At 36.4% G+C, this 16088-nt stretch overlaps 1 protein-coding gene across 2 annotated transcripts in view; it reads left to right on the plus strand.

The window, feature by feature from the left end:
* The window catches only part of NELL2 (neural EGFL like 2), a 286020-nt gene that overhangs the window by 91736 nt on the left and 178196 nt on the right, over positions 1-16088 (plus strand). For both annotated transcript variants that reach the window (XM_036019152.1, XM_036019153.1), the window contains exon 11: positions 14589-14680. In XM_036019152.1, coding sequence (XP_035875045.1) covers positions 14589-14680 — 92 coding nt within the window. The remainder of the gene's footprint in view (positions 1-14588; positions 14681-16088) is intronic.

Raw genomic sequence — 16088 nt, forward strand, 5'->3', positions numbered from 1 at the left:
GCATTATTCCTCCAACTTTGTTCTTCTCTTTCAAGATTATTGTGGCTATTCAGGGCCTTTTGTGGTTCCATATAAATTTTTGGAATATTTGTTCTAGTTCTGTGAAATATGCCATTGGAATCTTGGTAGGAATTGTGTTGAATCTACAGATTGCTTTGGATAATATGGACATTTTAATGATGCCAGTTCTCCCTATCCATGAATGTGGTGTATGCTTCCACATATTTGTATCTTTTTCAATTTCTTTTTTCATTGTCTTATAATTTTCTGAGTACAGATCTTTTACATCCTTAATTAAATTTACTCCAAGGTAGTGTTTTTTTTGATGAAACTGTAAATGGAATTGTATTCTTAGTTACCTTTTCTGATATTTCATTTTGGTATATAAAAATTCAACTGATTTCTGGATATTTATATTGTAGTCTGCTACTTTACTGAATTCATTTATCAGTTCTAGTAGCTTTTTTTTGTGGAATATTTAGGGTTCTCTAAATAAACAAATGGGACTGCCTCAAATTGAAAAGTTTTTTCATAGCAAAGAAATTATCAACAAAATAAAAAGACAACACACCGAATGGGAAAACACATTTGCCAATGATACATCTGAAAAGGGGCTAATATCCAAATTTACAAAAAAGTTGTACAACTCTACACCAAGAAAAAAACCCAAAGAATTCAATTAAAAAAATAGACAAAGGGCTTGAATAGACACTTATCCAAAGAGGCCATACAGATGGCCAATGGACATATGAAAAGATGATCAATATCACTAATCATCAGATAAATGATCATTAAAGCCATAATGAGATAATCTCATACCTGTCAGAATAGCTCTCATCAATAAATTAACAAACAAGTGCTGGTGAGGATGTGAGGAAAAGGGAAACTTTGCACATTGTTGGTGGAAATGCAGACTAGTACAGCCACTGTGGAAAGCAGTATGGAGTTACCTCAAAAATTAAAAATGGAACTGTCTTATGGTCCAGTGATTCCACTTCTGGGAATACTACAATATATCTTAAGAAATCCAAAACACTAAATCAAAAGAATATATACACCCCTATGTTCATTGCAACATTATTTACAATAGCCAAGATTTGGAAGCAGCCAAAATGTCTATCAGTAGATGAGTGGATTAAGGAGTTGTGCTACATTTACATAATGGAATACTACTGGGGCGTAAAAATGGAGGAAATGTTACCTTTTGTGACTGCATGGATGGACCTGCAGAGTATTATGCTAAGTCAGATAAGCTAGTTAGACAAAGACAAATACCATATTCTTTCACTTATATGTAGAATTTAATGAATAAAATAAACTAACAGACAAAATAGAAATAGACACAGAGCGCAGACTGACAGCTCTGAGGGGAAGGGGGTACGGGGAGCTGGGTGAAAAAGGTAAAGGGTTAAGCAAACAAACCATCTCATAGACACAGACAACATATGGTGATTACCAGAAGGGGGCAAAGGTTAATGGAAGGAGATAAGACTTGGGGTGGTGAATATACAGTACAATATGCAGATGATATTTATTAACAAATATCACCCCAATAAATTTAATGAAAAAATAAACAAGATTTTTTTTGTTTTAGCAGCACTTAATGGAGTTGCCTGCTTCATTCATTAATTTTGTCTATCTCTATACTTACCTGTATCTATCATCTATTTACTTGAATTGAGTGCTTGTTTTAATTTTTATTTATTTTTTTGCTTTAACTTTTCATATTTGTTATTATAATTCCTATTTTTATTTTTTTTATTGTTGTTACAGTTGTCCCAACTTGCCCCCATTGCTCTTATCTGCCCCCCTCAGCTACCACAGTCAGTCCCCACCCTATTGTCCATGTCCATGGGTCATTTATATTTGTTCTTTAACTAGGCCCTTCCCCTTCCTTCCTCCCTTATCTGCCTCTCCCTCCCCTCTCGTTCCTGTCAGTTTGTTCCTTGTTTCCATGCCTCTGGTTCTGTTTTGCTTGCTTGTTTGTTTTGTTCAGGAGGTTCCTGTTATATGTGATATGATATATTTGCCTTTTGCCTCCTGGCTTATTTTACCTAGCATAAAACTCTCCAGTTTCATCCATGCTTCCTTCTTTCTTTCTGCTGCACAGTATTCCATTATGTTGATGTACCACAGATTTTTGATCCACTCATTCACTGATGGGCACTTAGGCTGTTTCTAGTGCTTGACTATTGTAAATAACACTGCTATGAACATTGGGGTGCACAGGTACTCTTGAATTGGTGTTTCAGGATTTTTAGGGTATAATCCAAGCAGTAGAATTGCAGGGTCAAAAAGCAGTTCCACTTTTAGTTTTTTGAGGAAATTCCATACTGTTTTCCACAGTGGCTGCACCAGTCTGCCTTCCCACCAACAGTGCACTAGGGTCCCCTTTTCCCCACGTCCTCATCAGCACTTGTTGTTTGTTGTTTGTTGATTTGTTGATGATGGCCATTCTGACCTGTGTGAAGTGGTATCTCATTGTGGTTTTAATTTGCGTCTCTGATGGCTAGTGATGCTGAGCATCCTTTCATATGTCTCTGGGCCCTCTGTATGTCCTCCTTGAGGAAGTGTCTGCTCAGGTCCTTTGTCCATTTTTTTAATTGGATTATTTGTCTTCCTGGCATTGAGTTGTATGAGTTCTTTATATATTTTGGAGATCAAACCTTTGTCTGAGGTATCATTGGCAAATATGTTTTCCTATGTGGTTGGTTCCCTTTTCATTTTGATGATGAGGTCTTTTGCCATGCAGAAGGTTTTTTTGAATTTAAGGTAGTCCCATTTGTTTATTCTTTCCTTTATTTCCCTTGTCCTAGAAGATGTATTGGTGAAAAGATTTCTGCATGGGATATCTGAAATTTTCTAGCCCATGTGTTTCTCTAGGGCTTTTTTCATGTTTTGGCTCATGTGTAAGTCTTTTATTCATTATGACTTTATTCTGATGTATGGCATCACTTGGCAGTCTAGTTTCATTTTTGTGTGTGTGTGAGTACTTGGTTTTAGTCTGATTGACTTAGTTTCTATTACTGATTAATTTGAACGTCAGTGTTCAACAGAGTGTTATACTCTCCTATCTTCAATCAAATAAAAAGATGAAAGACGAAGGTAAAAACACACACAGACACACACACAAGATGAAAGCTGAGAATGGAATATTCTATTTTGGATAGGTTATTTGGCTAAGTTATTTGAATCAGCCATTTCTGAAAGTGACTAAGAAAGGAGAATAAAATATTTAAAAAATTTAAAGACATTTAAAAATTGAATCAAATAGCAAGAGATCACCAGACTAAAAATGAAAAGAAACCCAAGGAAGAGAACACAGTGAAATGAGCAGTCAGTGAAGCTGCTTTTGCTGTGAGGGATTTTGTTCATTCTTGGGAAGTTTGAGCTTTCTTGTTTTGGGCCTTGAAGTATAAAAGAGACAGAAATAAAAGCCCAACAAATATATTGGATGGGAATATATAGGAGACCCTCATCACAGCAAACTGGACTCCCAAAGGCTGTTCCTTCAGGAAGAAGTCTGAGTTGTAGTCATCTTGCCTGTTTACAAGGCCTCGAACTTGAATTTAGTTTAAGGTCATGAATTCTGCACATGGTAAAAGAAAATGAACCTTTCTTCTGGAGGGATCAGCTTTCATCTTAGACTTCAAATTATTCTTAGAAATATTTTCTTCAAGTGCTACAAGATACCTAAGGAAACAAAACACTAAGAATGAGAACTGGTATTGTAGAAAAAACAGACAAAAGACACAGGCTGCAAAGATGTCAGATTAGAGTTAACCAACACGATATAGTATAAGTATGTTTATTATGTTTAGAGGAATAATCAAATAAGTCTAGGTTTATCTTCATGGAAACAGAAAACATAAAATAGCTAATTGGAAAAAATGGAAGAAATTCTAGAAATGAGAAAGCAATAGCTGGGAATTGAGTATAGCCTCAACAGGTGGATTAAACAGCAGACTAAGCAGACATACAGAGAGAATTAGTGAATTGGGAAATAGGTCATACGAAATTATCCAGGGATCGGGACAAAAATCTTGAAAAACATAGAATGTACTAAAGAGGAAGAAGACAGGGAGGATGTAGGAGAATGTTTAATATACATTTTATCTGAGTTTCAAAAAGGGACAGGAGGAAAATGGCTGAGAATTTTCTGAAACTCATCAAAGATAGCAATCAGTATATTCAAAATGGAACATAAATCAAAATGTAAAACTTAAGCCAATCTAATTTCCACCTCTGCTTGGAGTTTTTTTCTCCATCATTCTTCCCCATATTAGCTCCTCTCAGCTTTGGTCTAGCTAAAGTTTCATCTTTTCTAGAGATAGTTCCCGATCAACCCAAAGAATTTCAGGATCAAATCCAAAATGGCCTGATAATTATTTAGTGTCTCAGATTCTTGCTTGTTATCTTTACTCCGTGTTATCTGGAAGTATTGTTTATTTGTCTGGTCGGTAGTCCTTGAATCCTCCTCTGTACTGCAGATTCTGTGAGGGCAAGGTCTGTGTTGTGCTTCACTGCCCAGTGCTGGGCACAGCATCTGCCATACAGTAGCCACTCAGTATTGATGGACTGAGAAGATGAGAATGAATATTTCCAAAATTTCCTTCTTAATAAATGGAGGTGAGAAGACACACAGAAATAAATATATATGATAGTATGTTTGAAGGCATGAAAGATTATGGGGAGCCCTTTCTCTTCTTAATTCCAGAGGCTTTGGGGGGGATGTAATCAAAGTTTGATAGATTACTATAAGAAATAAGCTTGGGATAATTGAATTTTTAATTTCCAGACTTAATGTGTTTAACATTTTAACCTCAATGTTTTGTTTAGCATAGCTATAGAAGATTTTACTTAATTGGCACCCTAAGGGGAAAACTGTCTGAACATGGGGGAAAATGATATATTTCAACACATATTTTATCTCAAAATACAACACAGCTGTATTTGTTGGGGTTCAGTCTCCAGTCCTATAGCGTACAGGACTTGTCTCTCTCTGTCTCCCTCCCCCACTGCTGTCCTCTCCTTCTCCCCTGTCTTCCCCCTTCTCCTTCATATCTGTTCCTTCTATTACCTTTTTTAAAGTTATAAACATAAATTGATTTAGAAGTTAAGAAGCCACTGGAAACAAAACTTTAGATTTATGATGTTATCCTTAACTATAGCATAACAATAAAATTATTTTGGCTAGATTCTTACAGAAACACGCTGTGAGTCACTCTTTGATATTATCTGGGATGCAGACATACTTAAAGCTCACTGAATTGACTACTTGGATTAATGTAAACCAGTGACTTTCAACATTGGCCTTATACCAGCATCACCTGGATGCTCTCAAAATACTGAAGCCCAGGCCCCTCCCATATAGATTCTGTGTAATGGGTTTGGGTTCCGCACCTTGGTATTTTTAACAGTGTCCCTAGGTGCTTCTGATGTGCAAGCAGGGTTAATTAATAATCAGTGACCTACAGCTTTATTATTCAAAGTGTGATCACTTTACCAGCAACTGGCAGCCTTGCCTGGGAGCTGGTTAGAGATACAGAATCTCAGGTCCCACCCACTTGTGATCTATCTAATCAGGATCTTCATTTAAATAAGATCTCCAGGTGATTTGAGAAGCACTAATCTACAATTTCCATTGTCAGTTACAAATACAGTATCAAGTGCACTTGAGGTGAAGCCTACACACTAGCTTCAAAGACGTGATTTGCACACCAACCAAGAGGTAGTTGTTTGTTCTCAATCCTGTTTGAGTCAGCTGTATCACCTTATTGAATTGTTATACACCATATACATATATAATATGTAAACCAATGAAATATGGATGTAAAAGAAATACCTTTTTCAAAGAAAAAATTAAGTGCTTTCAGAAAAACTGGTAAGCTCAAACTGCTACAAAAGGCAGTTTTGAATTAGATGTCAGTAAGACAATGGTAGAATGTTGTAGAAGAAACCAGTATTACAACAATCTTTCAGATTGCTTGGCAAGTATCTCTCTTACTCCACTTTAAAAACAACATTAGAAATTATAGGCAACACATTGTAAGTTTCATTTATATAATCAAGACTACAAATGAAGCACAATCAAAGAATCCATACTAAGGAAAAGTGTTCTACTTCAAAACATTGTTGAAGGTAGGTGGATTTGTGTTTTAAATGAAAATGTTTAAGATACATGTTTATTGTTGTCTACAATTTCTCACTTTAAATGATGTTTTTAAACAATGGACCAAATACCCTTCCAGATAACAGGATAGAAAGGTTTCTACTGAATATCTATGTGATTGTCCACACTTAAATATTAGTTGTATTTTTTCTCTTTACCTAGTTCTTTATTCTCTGCATAGTAAAATAGTTCTGAAGCTTAGCTGCACCTGGGCAGCTTTAAAAAATAGACAGTCTCAGGTCTCACCCTCAGGGATTCTTATTAATTTGTCTGGCACGCAGCCGGGGGATAGAGTTTTAATGTTCTTCAGGTTCTTTTAATGTGCATCCATCCACAGTTGAGAACTGTTGGCCCAACAGGTTGGGAGCATATAAATTGATTATGTAGTCAGTTTATAATAAATCAGTTCCAGCTCGTAGAGGTATCTGGACTAGATGTTAGTTAGGATCAGGTACTAAGTGTGTTATTGTGATTATTATTCTATTCTGTTCTCTGAATATATCATTAGTATCTTTTCTCCTGTTCAAATCATTGAACATTTCTCCTTCAGTGCTCATTTTCAAATGCTCCTCATCTGTGAGGCATATCCAAGTCCACCCTGGCCAGACTTTGTTTTCCTTTCGGTTCCAACACTGCTTCTGAGTCAGATGCAGTGAGTTGTGCCTGTGTTTGCCTGTTTCCCGAGCTAGGCTGCTTTCTCCATCAGTCGGGAGGGCACCTTCCTAGGACAATGACGGGCAGACAGTTGGTTATCATAAGTGCTTCCCATTTCCACTGGGTATCACCACTCTTGCTTCAAGTCTTTAGGGAAATTATTTTGTTTTCTGCTTTCCTTTCTCCTGCTCCGTCTCAAGTATACCTTAACATTTTCCTGTCCCTGCTGCTTCCACAGCTCCCTTCTGTGTCCTCATTGTGCTGTGTCTTCTACTCCCTGTCTTGTTCTCTGCTGATCTGGCTCCCTTTAACCTGTGCTTCTCGTCTTCCCCTGGCTTATGTTCTTGGTATAACGGAAGGAGTTATTAATATACATCCTAGGAAACTGCACTTAAAATATGTCCTACTGAGAGAGCTCCCCTCCCCCACTTCCATTCTTTTCCTCTCTGTTTTGCCTGTGCACAAGAAGCTATTTTTAAACCAAACCAATGGCTGTTTCAGGGTCTTTCCTTGTTATCTCTTAATTGAGCACTAACGTGTGGTTTGCAATGAAAAGGATCATACTTTACAGTTTACAACACATTTCTGTGTTCAGCCCCTGCTTCACTGTAATATTGAAACAATACGTGTCTAAAAGGTGCCAGTTGTTTTGGAAAAATGTTTCACAAAGTTGAAGTTTAAGTTTTGACCGAGTTCACTGGATTTTCAGTGGTAAGAAACTATACACAGAAAGACTTTCAGATGAATTCTAGTCCTGGCTTTGAAACTGACAGTGTGTGAACTTTTTCTTGTGTATGATACATTGTTTTCTTTTAAAATGATGAGACCTGTAACCTCATGTTGTGTTCACATTCTGTCACTTTTAATGGTTTTCAGGTATTAGTATGAATACTGTATTTTTCTCCAAATCTTTACCTCCACTTACTAACTTTACTTTTCCTATCACCAGGAGATGGAAATGAATTGGTTACATTGTCTTATTTAGATACTTCATTCTATGCTCTCCAAGCCAGGATCAACAGTAATGCCAGTGACGGAAAGATAGCTAAATGAAGAGAATTTCAGAATATACTTAGTTGCAATTTAAATGGGTAAAATTAGATTAGGGACAAAAGCACTGAATCCCTCCTCCTAGCTATAAAATTAGCCTTGTTGCTCTTATCCTTTGAATATCCAATTCTAGTTTTCCCAGAATATCTAGCTCCTCTAACCCAAAGGCTGATCTGGACAGGATGTTAGAATCTTTGCAGGTTTTCTGTTCTATAAGTTATTTTAGTTTGCCTCTTAGCCCCTCTCTACTGCTGGATTTATGGTGTTGGCCGGCCAGTTCTCTTTTTGGAGGAACAGGCTACTGACCTAAATTAAGGCCCCCTAGGAGAAGCATGACTCGGTCCTTTAGAAGCCCAAGGACCTGATATATATGAAATGAGGACGAATAATTGTACATATACTTTATGATCTCATTTCCTAAACTCTAATATTAGTTTCACAAACAACTAAATTCCCAAACAATTAATGAGATTTAGTTAAAGGAAACAATTATGTATAATGAATGAATTTGTGAATTATTTAAATACTGTGAAATTCTGATCACTTTAAATAACACTGACTTTAAAAAACAGGTTTTATGTGGAGGAAGGAGGCTTTGTCATTAAACAGTGCAAGCTGTCTTCTGCTGTAAATGCTACCTTGTTATTCCTTTTAGCACATCACTGCTATGACAGTAGCCAACTGCTTTTTCATTAACTGGTAGACAAACCTGCTCCCCTCTCAGGCGCTTCCGCTCTACTGCAGTGGAAAGGAAGCTGCCAAGTTACCAAAAGGGCAAACTATTTCTGGGAGACCCAGTTTAAAGAACCTTTATTATGAGATGCAAAATCAAAGGATGAGGCCAAATTTAAAGGGAAACGTGACGATCAGAGAGATCCAGTTGAATTGTTTTCAGGCTTTTCATCAAACAAGGAGCTGGAAGAGAACTTAAAAAATTCAACAAACCTTTAGAGTTTATTATGCAGGGCCAGTGCCAAGTACTGAATAAGATCCAAAGACGAATAAGACGCTCACTGTCCATGTTCTTCTGTGGGAGAGATGCACCACTACCTATAGAAAAGTGCACAACCAGCTAGGGAAAAGGAAATTGTGTTTAAGTGCTCTAAAAGAGATTTAAGCATTGTAAAAGGGGGAAAAATTAATTTATAGCGGTTAGTGCTCAGGAGGTTTAGTGCAACCGTATTGTTAAGAACTGATTCCAAGTGGGTCCAGATTACAAAAAGGATTGTGCGCTGCAGTCTTTCAGTAATTTTGAAACACTTGCATAAATTTTTTTTTGTTTGACTCCACAGAATTTTAGCCTGCTTCATGAATGCATTTGTTGTACATTTTTAAAATCTTAAATAAAAATAATTATAGTTAATGAGATATGTTTTCATCCAGCAGCTTTGATTTGTATCTCACTAACAAAGATCATGTTGGCTCAGCGTGAAATAATTGCTGTTGTACGTGGGATCTCTAAAAGCCCTCCCAGAGGAAACTGAGCTTTCAAAGAACATCATATAAAAGCTTACTAAATACAACTCTGTCCTTAACAGATGGCTTAAACAATATAAAGATCACTGATAACCTGGTGTTTTTGAACAAAATTTCAAAGAAGCCATAAATCCATTTTGTACCTATGTGAGTTATACTGGTTTTCTTCTTAGTATAGGTAACTTTTAATTTTTTGTTGGATCATTTTTAGGGGTGTTGATACCAATTGGGAAGTTTAAAATAGACCCATGGTTTTTCAATCAGTGATAAAAAGGAAAAGCTAAATATGTAATAAGGGAATGTTTTGAAGTGAAATATGATATGATGTTCTTTTGCTTGTACCTTTGAAAATATTTTTCTATGGATTTGCATAATTCATTCTACAAAGGTTTGTAGAAGTTTATTGAAATTTCATTAAAGGGATCTGCATTTTCTCTTTCTGCATTAGTGACCAGTAAATCAGAATTTTAATGTGTAATTTAGTACTTTTAGAGTTTATTTCCTTCTCTCACTTACCTGTTTCTCAATTTGTGCTATAAACTACTTTTCACTTATTTTTACAGCTGATGACTTTCAAATTTGTACTTTTACTGTATATATCCCATCTTTCTAATGCTTCTTAATTGTTAAAATGGGGGGAAATAAAGAGAAAATAATTTACATTACTTGATTTTTCAAAGTCTCTCTTAATTATGATGCTAGCCCTGGATGGTGTAGTTCAGTGGATTGAGCATGGGCTGTGAACCAAAGGGCTGCCAGTTCGATTCCCAGTCAGGGCACATGACTGGGTTGCAGGCCAGGTCCCCAGAGTATGGGGCACATGAGAGGCAACCACACATTGATGTTTCTCTCCTTCTCTTCCTCTCTCTCTAAAAATGAATAAATAAAATCTTTAAAAAATTATGGTGCTAGTAACTATGTAATTAGTGATGTTTAATATAGCCCTAGTAAAACGTATGTACCAATTGTTATATCATCCTATTGAATTTCCCCAAGTTCTAATTATGTCCCCACCAATGACTAAAGAGTCTGTGCACTGGACCAGTCTGGGTGACATAATTCACTTAGACTGTGATGTGAATTATACAAAAGCATATACTACAGTCACAGTAAATATGCATTTAACATTGATTAATAATAATCATTTAAGAATAGATATAGTGCTATGGGTTAGTCTGATTTCATGGGGGTCTAGCTTTTTGTCTGCAAAGTGATAAGCCTAAATGCACTAATATCTATTTCCTTAGAAATTTCATATCTTAAAATGCATATGTAATATATAAATGAAGTATACTCAATAAATAATTTAAATATAAATGTTTAAGAATGTAGCCTAGTTGATAGAATTCCGCTTTAAGCTGGTAAATGGTTTTAAATGGATGCTGGGCATCCAGAACTGGGTCTCAGCTCAGTGCTGTGTGCATGAACATGTGCAAACACATGGGTGTGCGAAGTAGGCAAGCGATGAAGTCTTTGACTATGACCATGTGAGTGCAATTAAATTAAAGAAGAAACCAATATAGCAAAGTGATTATTTCTTTGTTGTTTGGTTGGGGAAGTGATTTCTTTTACTTAATACTCCATGAAGAAAAGGTAAGCAGGCAGGTACATTTCAGTTAGGGAATTCTAGAGACTTTCTTGTGGTCATTGTGGAAACCACAGTGATTTGTCATCATCATAATCACCATCTCCATGGCTTTGTTTCTGATACCTCATTGACAGTGTTAAGCTATCGATAAGCTATCTGGATTTTTCCTTAAAGTGGATCTGCATTTTGTATCTGTCTCTATTTTTTCCCTTAAAATTTTATTCTGTGTTCCACTGCCTCATGCCCTTCAAAGCAACCTACCCTTGTAAACTAGACCTCATGGTTTAAAGTGAGTTAATATGATAGCCACCTGTGAGGGATGCTGGTTATTCTTTCTGGGTACCCCTCACTCCCAGGTCCATTTTCTTTCCTTTTCCTCCCTCCTCTGTGCCTCAGGAGCCAGACTTCTGCAGACTGTATCACCCTGGCCTCCTCGCCAGCTGGCATTGGGTAGGATTTGCCAACGGGAGGACTGGCAGGAAATTGCAAGGCAGGAGGAGGGAGTTGGCCATGTTTCTTCCCTGCGCCTTCGCTGCACCAGCCTGTGTTTCTGGCAGTAGCTGTGTGTCTCACGATTGCACTCTCACTAGGCAGCCTCTCTCTCCTTCATAACTGGCTCATATTGGGCTCTGGTAAAACCATTTCCTTTCCTTGCTGCTCAGTCTACAGTGATGATGACCTCAGGTTTGCCAGAGTCTGGGTCCTTCACCAGGCCTGATTTGCTTCCTTACCCTTGATCTGGTTGTCCCCTCTTAGCAGTTCACTGCTCAGTCTCCTGTGCTGACATATAACTTAAAAGTTTCTCAATCATAACACTTCAGTTTGGCTTTTATTGTAGTTACCTGTGTATGAGCCTGTCTGTCCTACTTCATAGAGAGGGCATGAATTGTGGCTCGTTTATCTTTTTTTCTATTACACTGTTATTGTTGTTATTACTTCCCTTGAACATAAGAATCTACATTTATTTTCATTTTTAAAAATCAAAGTATAACATATAGAAATACAGTAAAGTACATAAAATGTACTTTTCTTAATTGATAAATCATTGAATCCTGGAACCTAGGAGAATACCAACATATAGGAGCTCAGTATATATTAATAAGTAAATGGTTTTTACCCCTTCAACGTACTCTTAAGTCCCAGAGCTGTCACAATGGTATTTTCAGGATTCCTTGTAGTATTTTTAGGAGTGATTATGGATTTTCTGAATTCAAGATGAGAATCGCTTACTTTGGGTTCTCCCTAAGCTAAGTTCACCCTGTTTGTGCTCATCGCTTGAAAGGAAATGAAGCAGTTGTGACCTCATTTGTTTCTGTGCTTCCTCCCTCCGCCAAGCTCCATTTGGTGCCCTATCGTCCCACAAGTTGCCTATTTGAATCTCTTGAATTAAGAGTTTAGAACAGGCAGTCCATCTGCTGTGCATGAATATTAAATTATCATAAGACATTGTATAAGGAGAACTTACCCTTGTGTTTTTTAAAGTGTTTCCTTTCCCTTCTGTTTTAAGAAAGACTTGGAACATCAGTTTTTTTTCTTCAACATGGACTTAAAGTAGGCTGCAGTTATCAAGTTATATATATAATAGTCTTAGAAATGTTTGAATCGCACGTGTTTAATAGGAGTAAGAGAGCTTTATTTATTCTCATTATTTTATAAAATGTGGTACTTATTAAGTATAATTGAACACACAATATGCCAGATCATGGTATTTTGAGGTTACTGAATCTCATAAGAGAAAAAAAATACTTAAAAAATATGTATTGGAGAGATATATTTTATAATCAGCCAGGTTCATTAAGTAAATGCACATCCTATTTATTCATAGTATGACAGATAGTATGCAGCTGACAAATTTGTAGTTTTATTTTGAATATTCATGAGTGAGCAAGCTTCAGCCAGTTTTAAGTAGTGAAATTTATGCAAGTGAGTTGTATTTTTTTCCAGCATGCTCCAATACTTGAACATCAATTTGCCAGTGATATATATTGTGCAGGGAAATTATTAATAAAAGCTGAGTAAGGAGATCAGTTACAGGGAGACATTTTAAAAATATGCATGCTTCCCATTATGTAAATGTACAGTTTTTAAATAATCAGTTCATTTTTCAGCAAAGGTGAATGTTGGGCTACATTTTAAATACAAAGTTTTGTACAATCATATCTATATTTACTATTAATAAAAGTATGTCTATTAAAAATTACTCTATGCAACTTGATACTTTAAAGGTAATATAAATATATAAATTCTGAAGATAAAAAACCTTTCTTCTATTCTTACAGTGAAATTAAAGGGAAATATACACATCAACTTTGTAAAATTCACATGGTTAAAATAGAAAATGGAATTTTGTAAGTAGGGCTAACAAACCATTTGAGTCTTTTCTCTGCTGCTCTTCGGAAGTATTAGCTTGAGGTGATACAGGTGTTATGGGGCTTCAAAGCAGCTACAATGCTGAGTGCACTTTCAAAGGAAAACGATGCAAAATTATGAAAACAAAGTTGGTTTGGAGTCTTAGAAGGAGGCCTCAGCCAGAGACTCATATGGAAGGTTAAGGTTCATTAGCTTCACACTAAATCTGTCTCCGGTAGGTGATGAGTAAACATGGGTAGTGTGAAGCACTCATTTCAAAACGAGCAGTTTCCATTGGCTAAATGTTTGTGTGAATTGTAGGTAAACATTTTGAAAGGTCTCATAAAGTCATTTGATACTTTCTATACATTTTCACTAATTAAAACTGTTTTCCCCATCGAATCTGAAATTCTGTTTTAAATTGTGATGGAAGCAAGGCAAGCCCACATTAAGACATTTCAACATCCTAAATAGAGTGCCCACACCCACATGTACTTATAAATAAAATAATACTAACTCATAAAACAGAACATTTACATGTATGTGCTGAAATTAATATAGCTTCTTTTTTATTATTATTTTTAAAAATTTTATTGTTGTTCCAGTACGGTTGTCTCCATTTTCCCCACCCCAGCCATCCCCACCTCCCACCCTCAATCCTACCCCACTTTGACTTTGTCCATGTGCCCTTTACACATGTTCCTTGCCAACCCTTTCCCTTTCCCCCCATTATCCACTCCCCACTCCCCTCTGGTTACTGTCAGTTTGTTCTTTATTTCAGTGTCTCTGGCTATATTTTGCTTGCTTGTTTGTTTTGTCGATTGGGTTCCACTTATAGATGAGATCATACGGTATTTGTCTTCCACTGCCTGGCTTACTTCAAGTTTTTGTTTTACAATTCTGTAATGGTATATATAAAATGAACTTGTCTTATCACCCTGATTTGGAGCCGCCCTAAGCACATGCTTAATATTCCCTTCATGGGACATCATTTAGCAGGCAAATAACTAGGTGAGAGACTGCTTATTGACACTTCTTTTTCAGAGTCTAATTCTGACTTGCCATTGTCCCTTATCCTCTCTGTACCTTGTTTTACCCTCTGAACTCAAAGGGTGTGATAATAACTTGAGCCTGCATGTGTCTTATATGTTAGATTGAATTTTGCTGTATAGGTATTCAAACACCATGAAAAGGCAGGAGAATATTAAAATACTGTGGCAGAGTAATCTGAACATTTCTAAGCTATTCTTCCTAATGAAAAATCAAAAATAAATGTAAATGTATTTTTTTATTCCAAAGCAATATGCCAATTTCAAGGACGAACCTACTTTGAAGGAGAAAGAAATACAGTCTATTCATCTTCTGGAGTGTGTGTTCTCTATGAGTGCAAGGTAAGGAAACTTCATGAGCTTTACGAAATTCTTCCAGTTATGCAAACACAGTAAATGTTTCTTTAAAACCTTACCCTTGCAGCCCTGGCTGGCATAGTTCAGTGGATTGAGCTCGGGCTGCGAACCAAAATGTCGCAGGTTCAATTCCCAGTCAGGGTACGTGCCTGGGTTGCAGGCCATGACCCCCAGCAACCACACATTGATGTTTCTCTCTCTCTCTCTTTTTCCCTCCCTTCCCTCTCTAGAAATAAATAAATAAAATCTTACAAAAAAAACCCCTCACCTTTGCAATACTTTTAAAGCATCTAAGAGACAATTTAAGATATTAATTATAGTTTAAATATATGGACATTACCATTATTGTACAACCATGTAAATTAATGGTTGTAAAATAATTTTACCAATAAATAAAAATGCTCTTTTGTCAAATTAAAGTTTTTATGAAGTTATCTTTTCCCAGTTCAAATCAGCTCCTTCTATTCTGTTTGGAAGAAAAAGTAGGTAGGGATAGCCTGTTGTCACTCATGGTTTTGACCCATCTGAGAAACATCACTCAGTCCAATTAAAAACAAAACATAAAACTTTCATAAAAATTAGCTGCTGGATGGTGACGAGAGTGATATTAATCTTAATCCTTCTAGGAGGGATATCTTACATGATATGAAGCAGAATGCTTTTTAAATTTATTGCCATGGTCTCTTGAAGTATGTTTCTGAAGCAAATGTGATTCTTTTTAACTCTGCTTCTTAATCTGCTAATTGAAAAACTAAATATGTTGCATAACACTTCTCATATTTGCCTTTTATAAAATAGAATGTTATATTTCAAGCCACATGGGAAGCTGTCTACATATAAAGTTTCTGCTTTAGGGTTCCATTTCCACTTGATTTTTAATTTTCTTCTTTAAATTCATCCCGTATGTAGGTTTGGGGGATGATTTAGTATGTATAGATTATTTGGAAAATTCAGGTAAGCAATGTATCATGCTGGCACCACCAATAAACTGAGCATTTATATGAGTACTAAGTGTTGGGGAAAGGAAAATCCTAACAATTTTGCCAAGATAATTGAATGTGAAAAAAACCAACTACATAGTTCATGCATCTTACGTTGGAAGACGTTGGGGATAAGCAGAGAGCAGACATAATGAGGCAAAACTGTGACAGATTTGATTTCTAGAAAATGAAAGCTCTGATTTCTTGATGCTCATTATAAAATGTCCTATCTGCTCCTCTGGGTTTAAATCTGGTCGCCCATGATGTAGGTTACTATCCTAAAAATAAGGGAGCTGAGGCACAGGAGAGAGATTAACGTGAGTTGCTGAACTGGATTTCAAGGCGGATGTTTCTCGAGCAGCGTTCCTACAATGGTGCTGTTTTGAGTAGAGTAGGTCCTGTTATTGTTAAAA

The sequence above is a fragment of the Phyllostomus discolor genome, chromosome 2 (genome assembly GCF_004126475.2).
Source record: "Phyllostomus discolor isolate MPI-MPIP mPhyDis1 chromosome 2, mPhyDis1.pri.v3, whole genome shotgun sequence".
Classification (NCBI taxonomy): Eukaryota; Metazoa; Chordata; class Mammalia; order Chiroptera; family Phyllostomidae; genus Phyllostomus; species Phyllostomus discolor.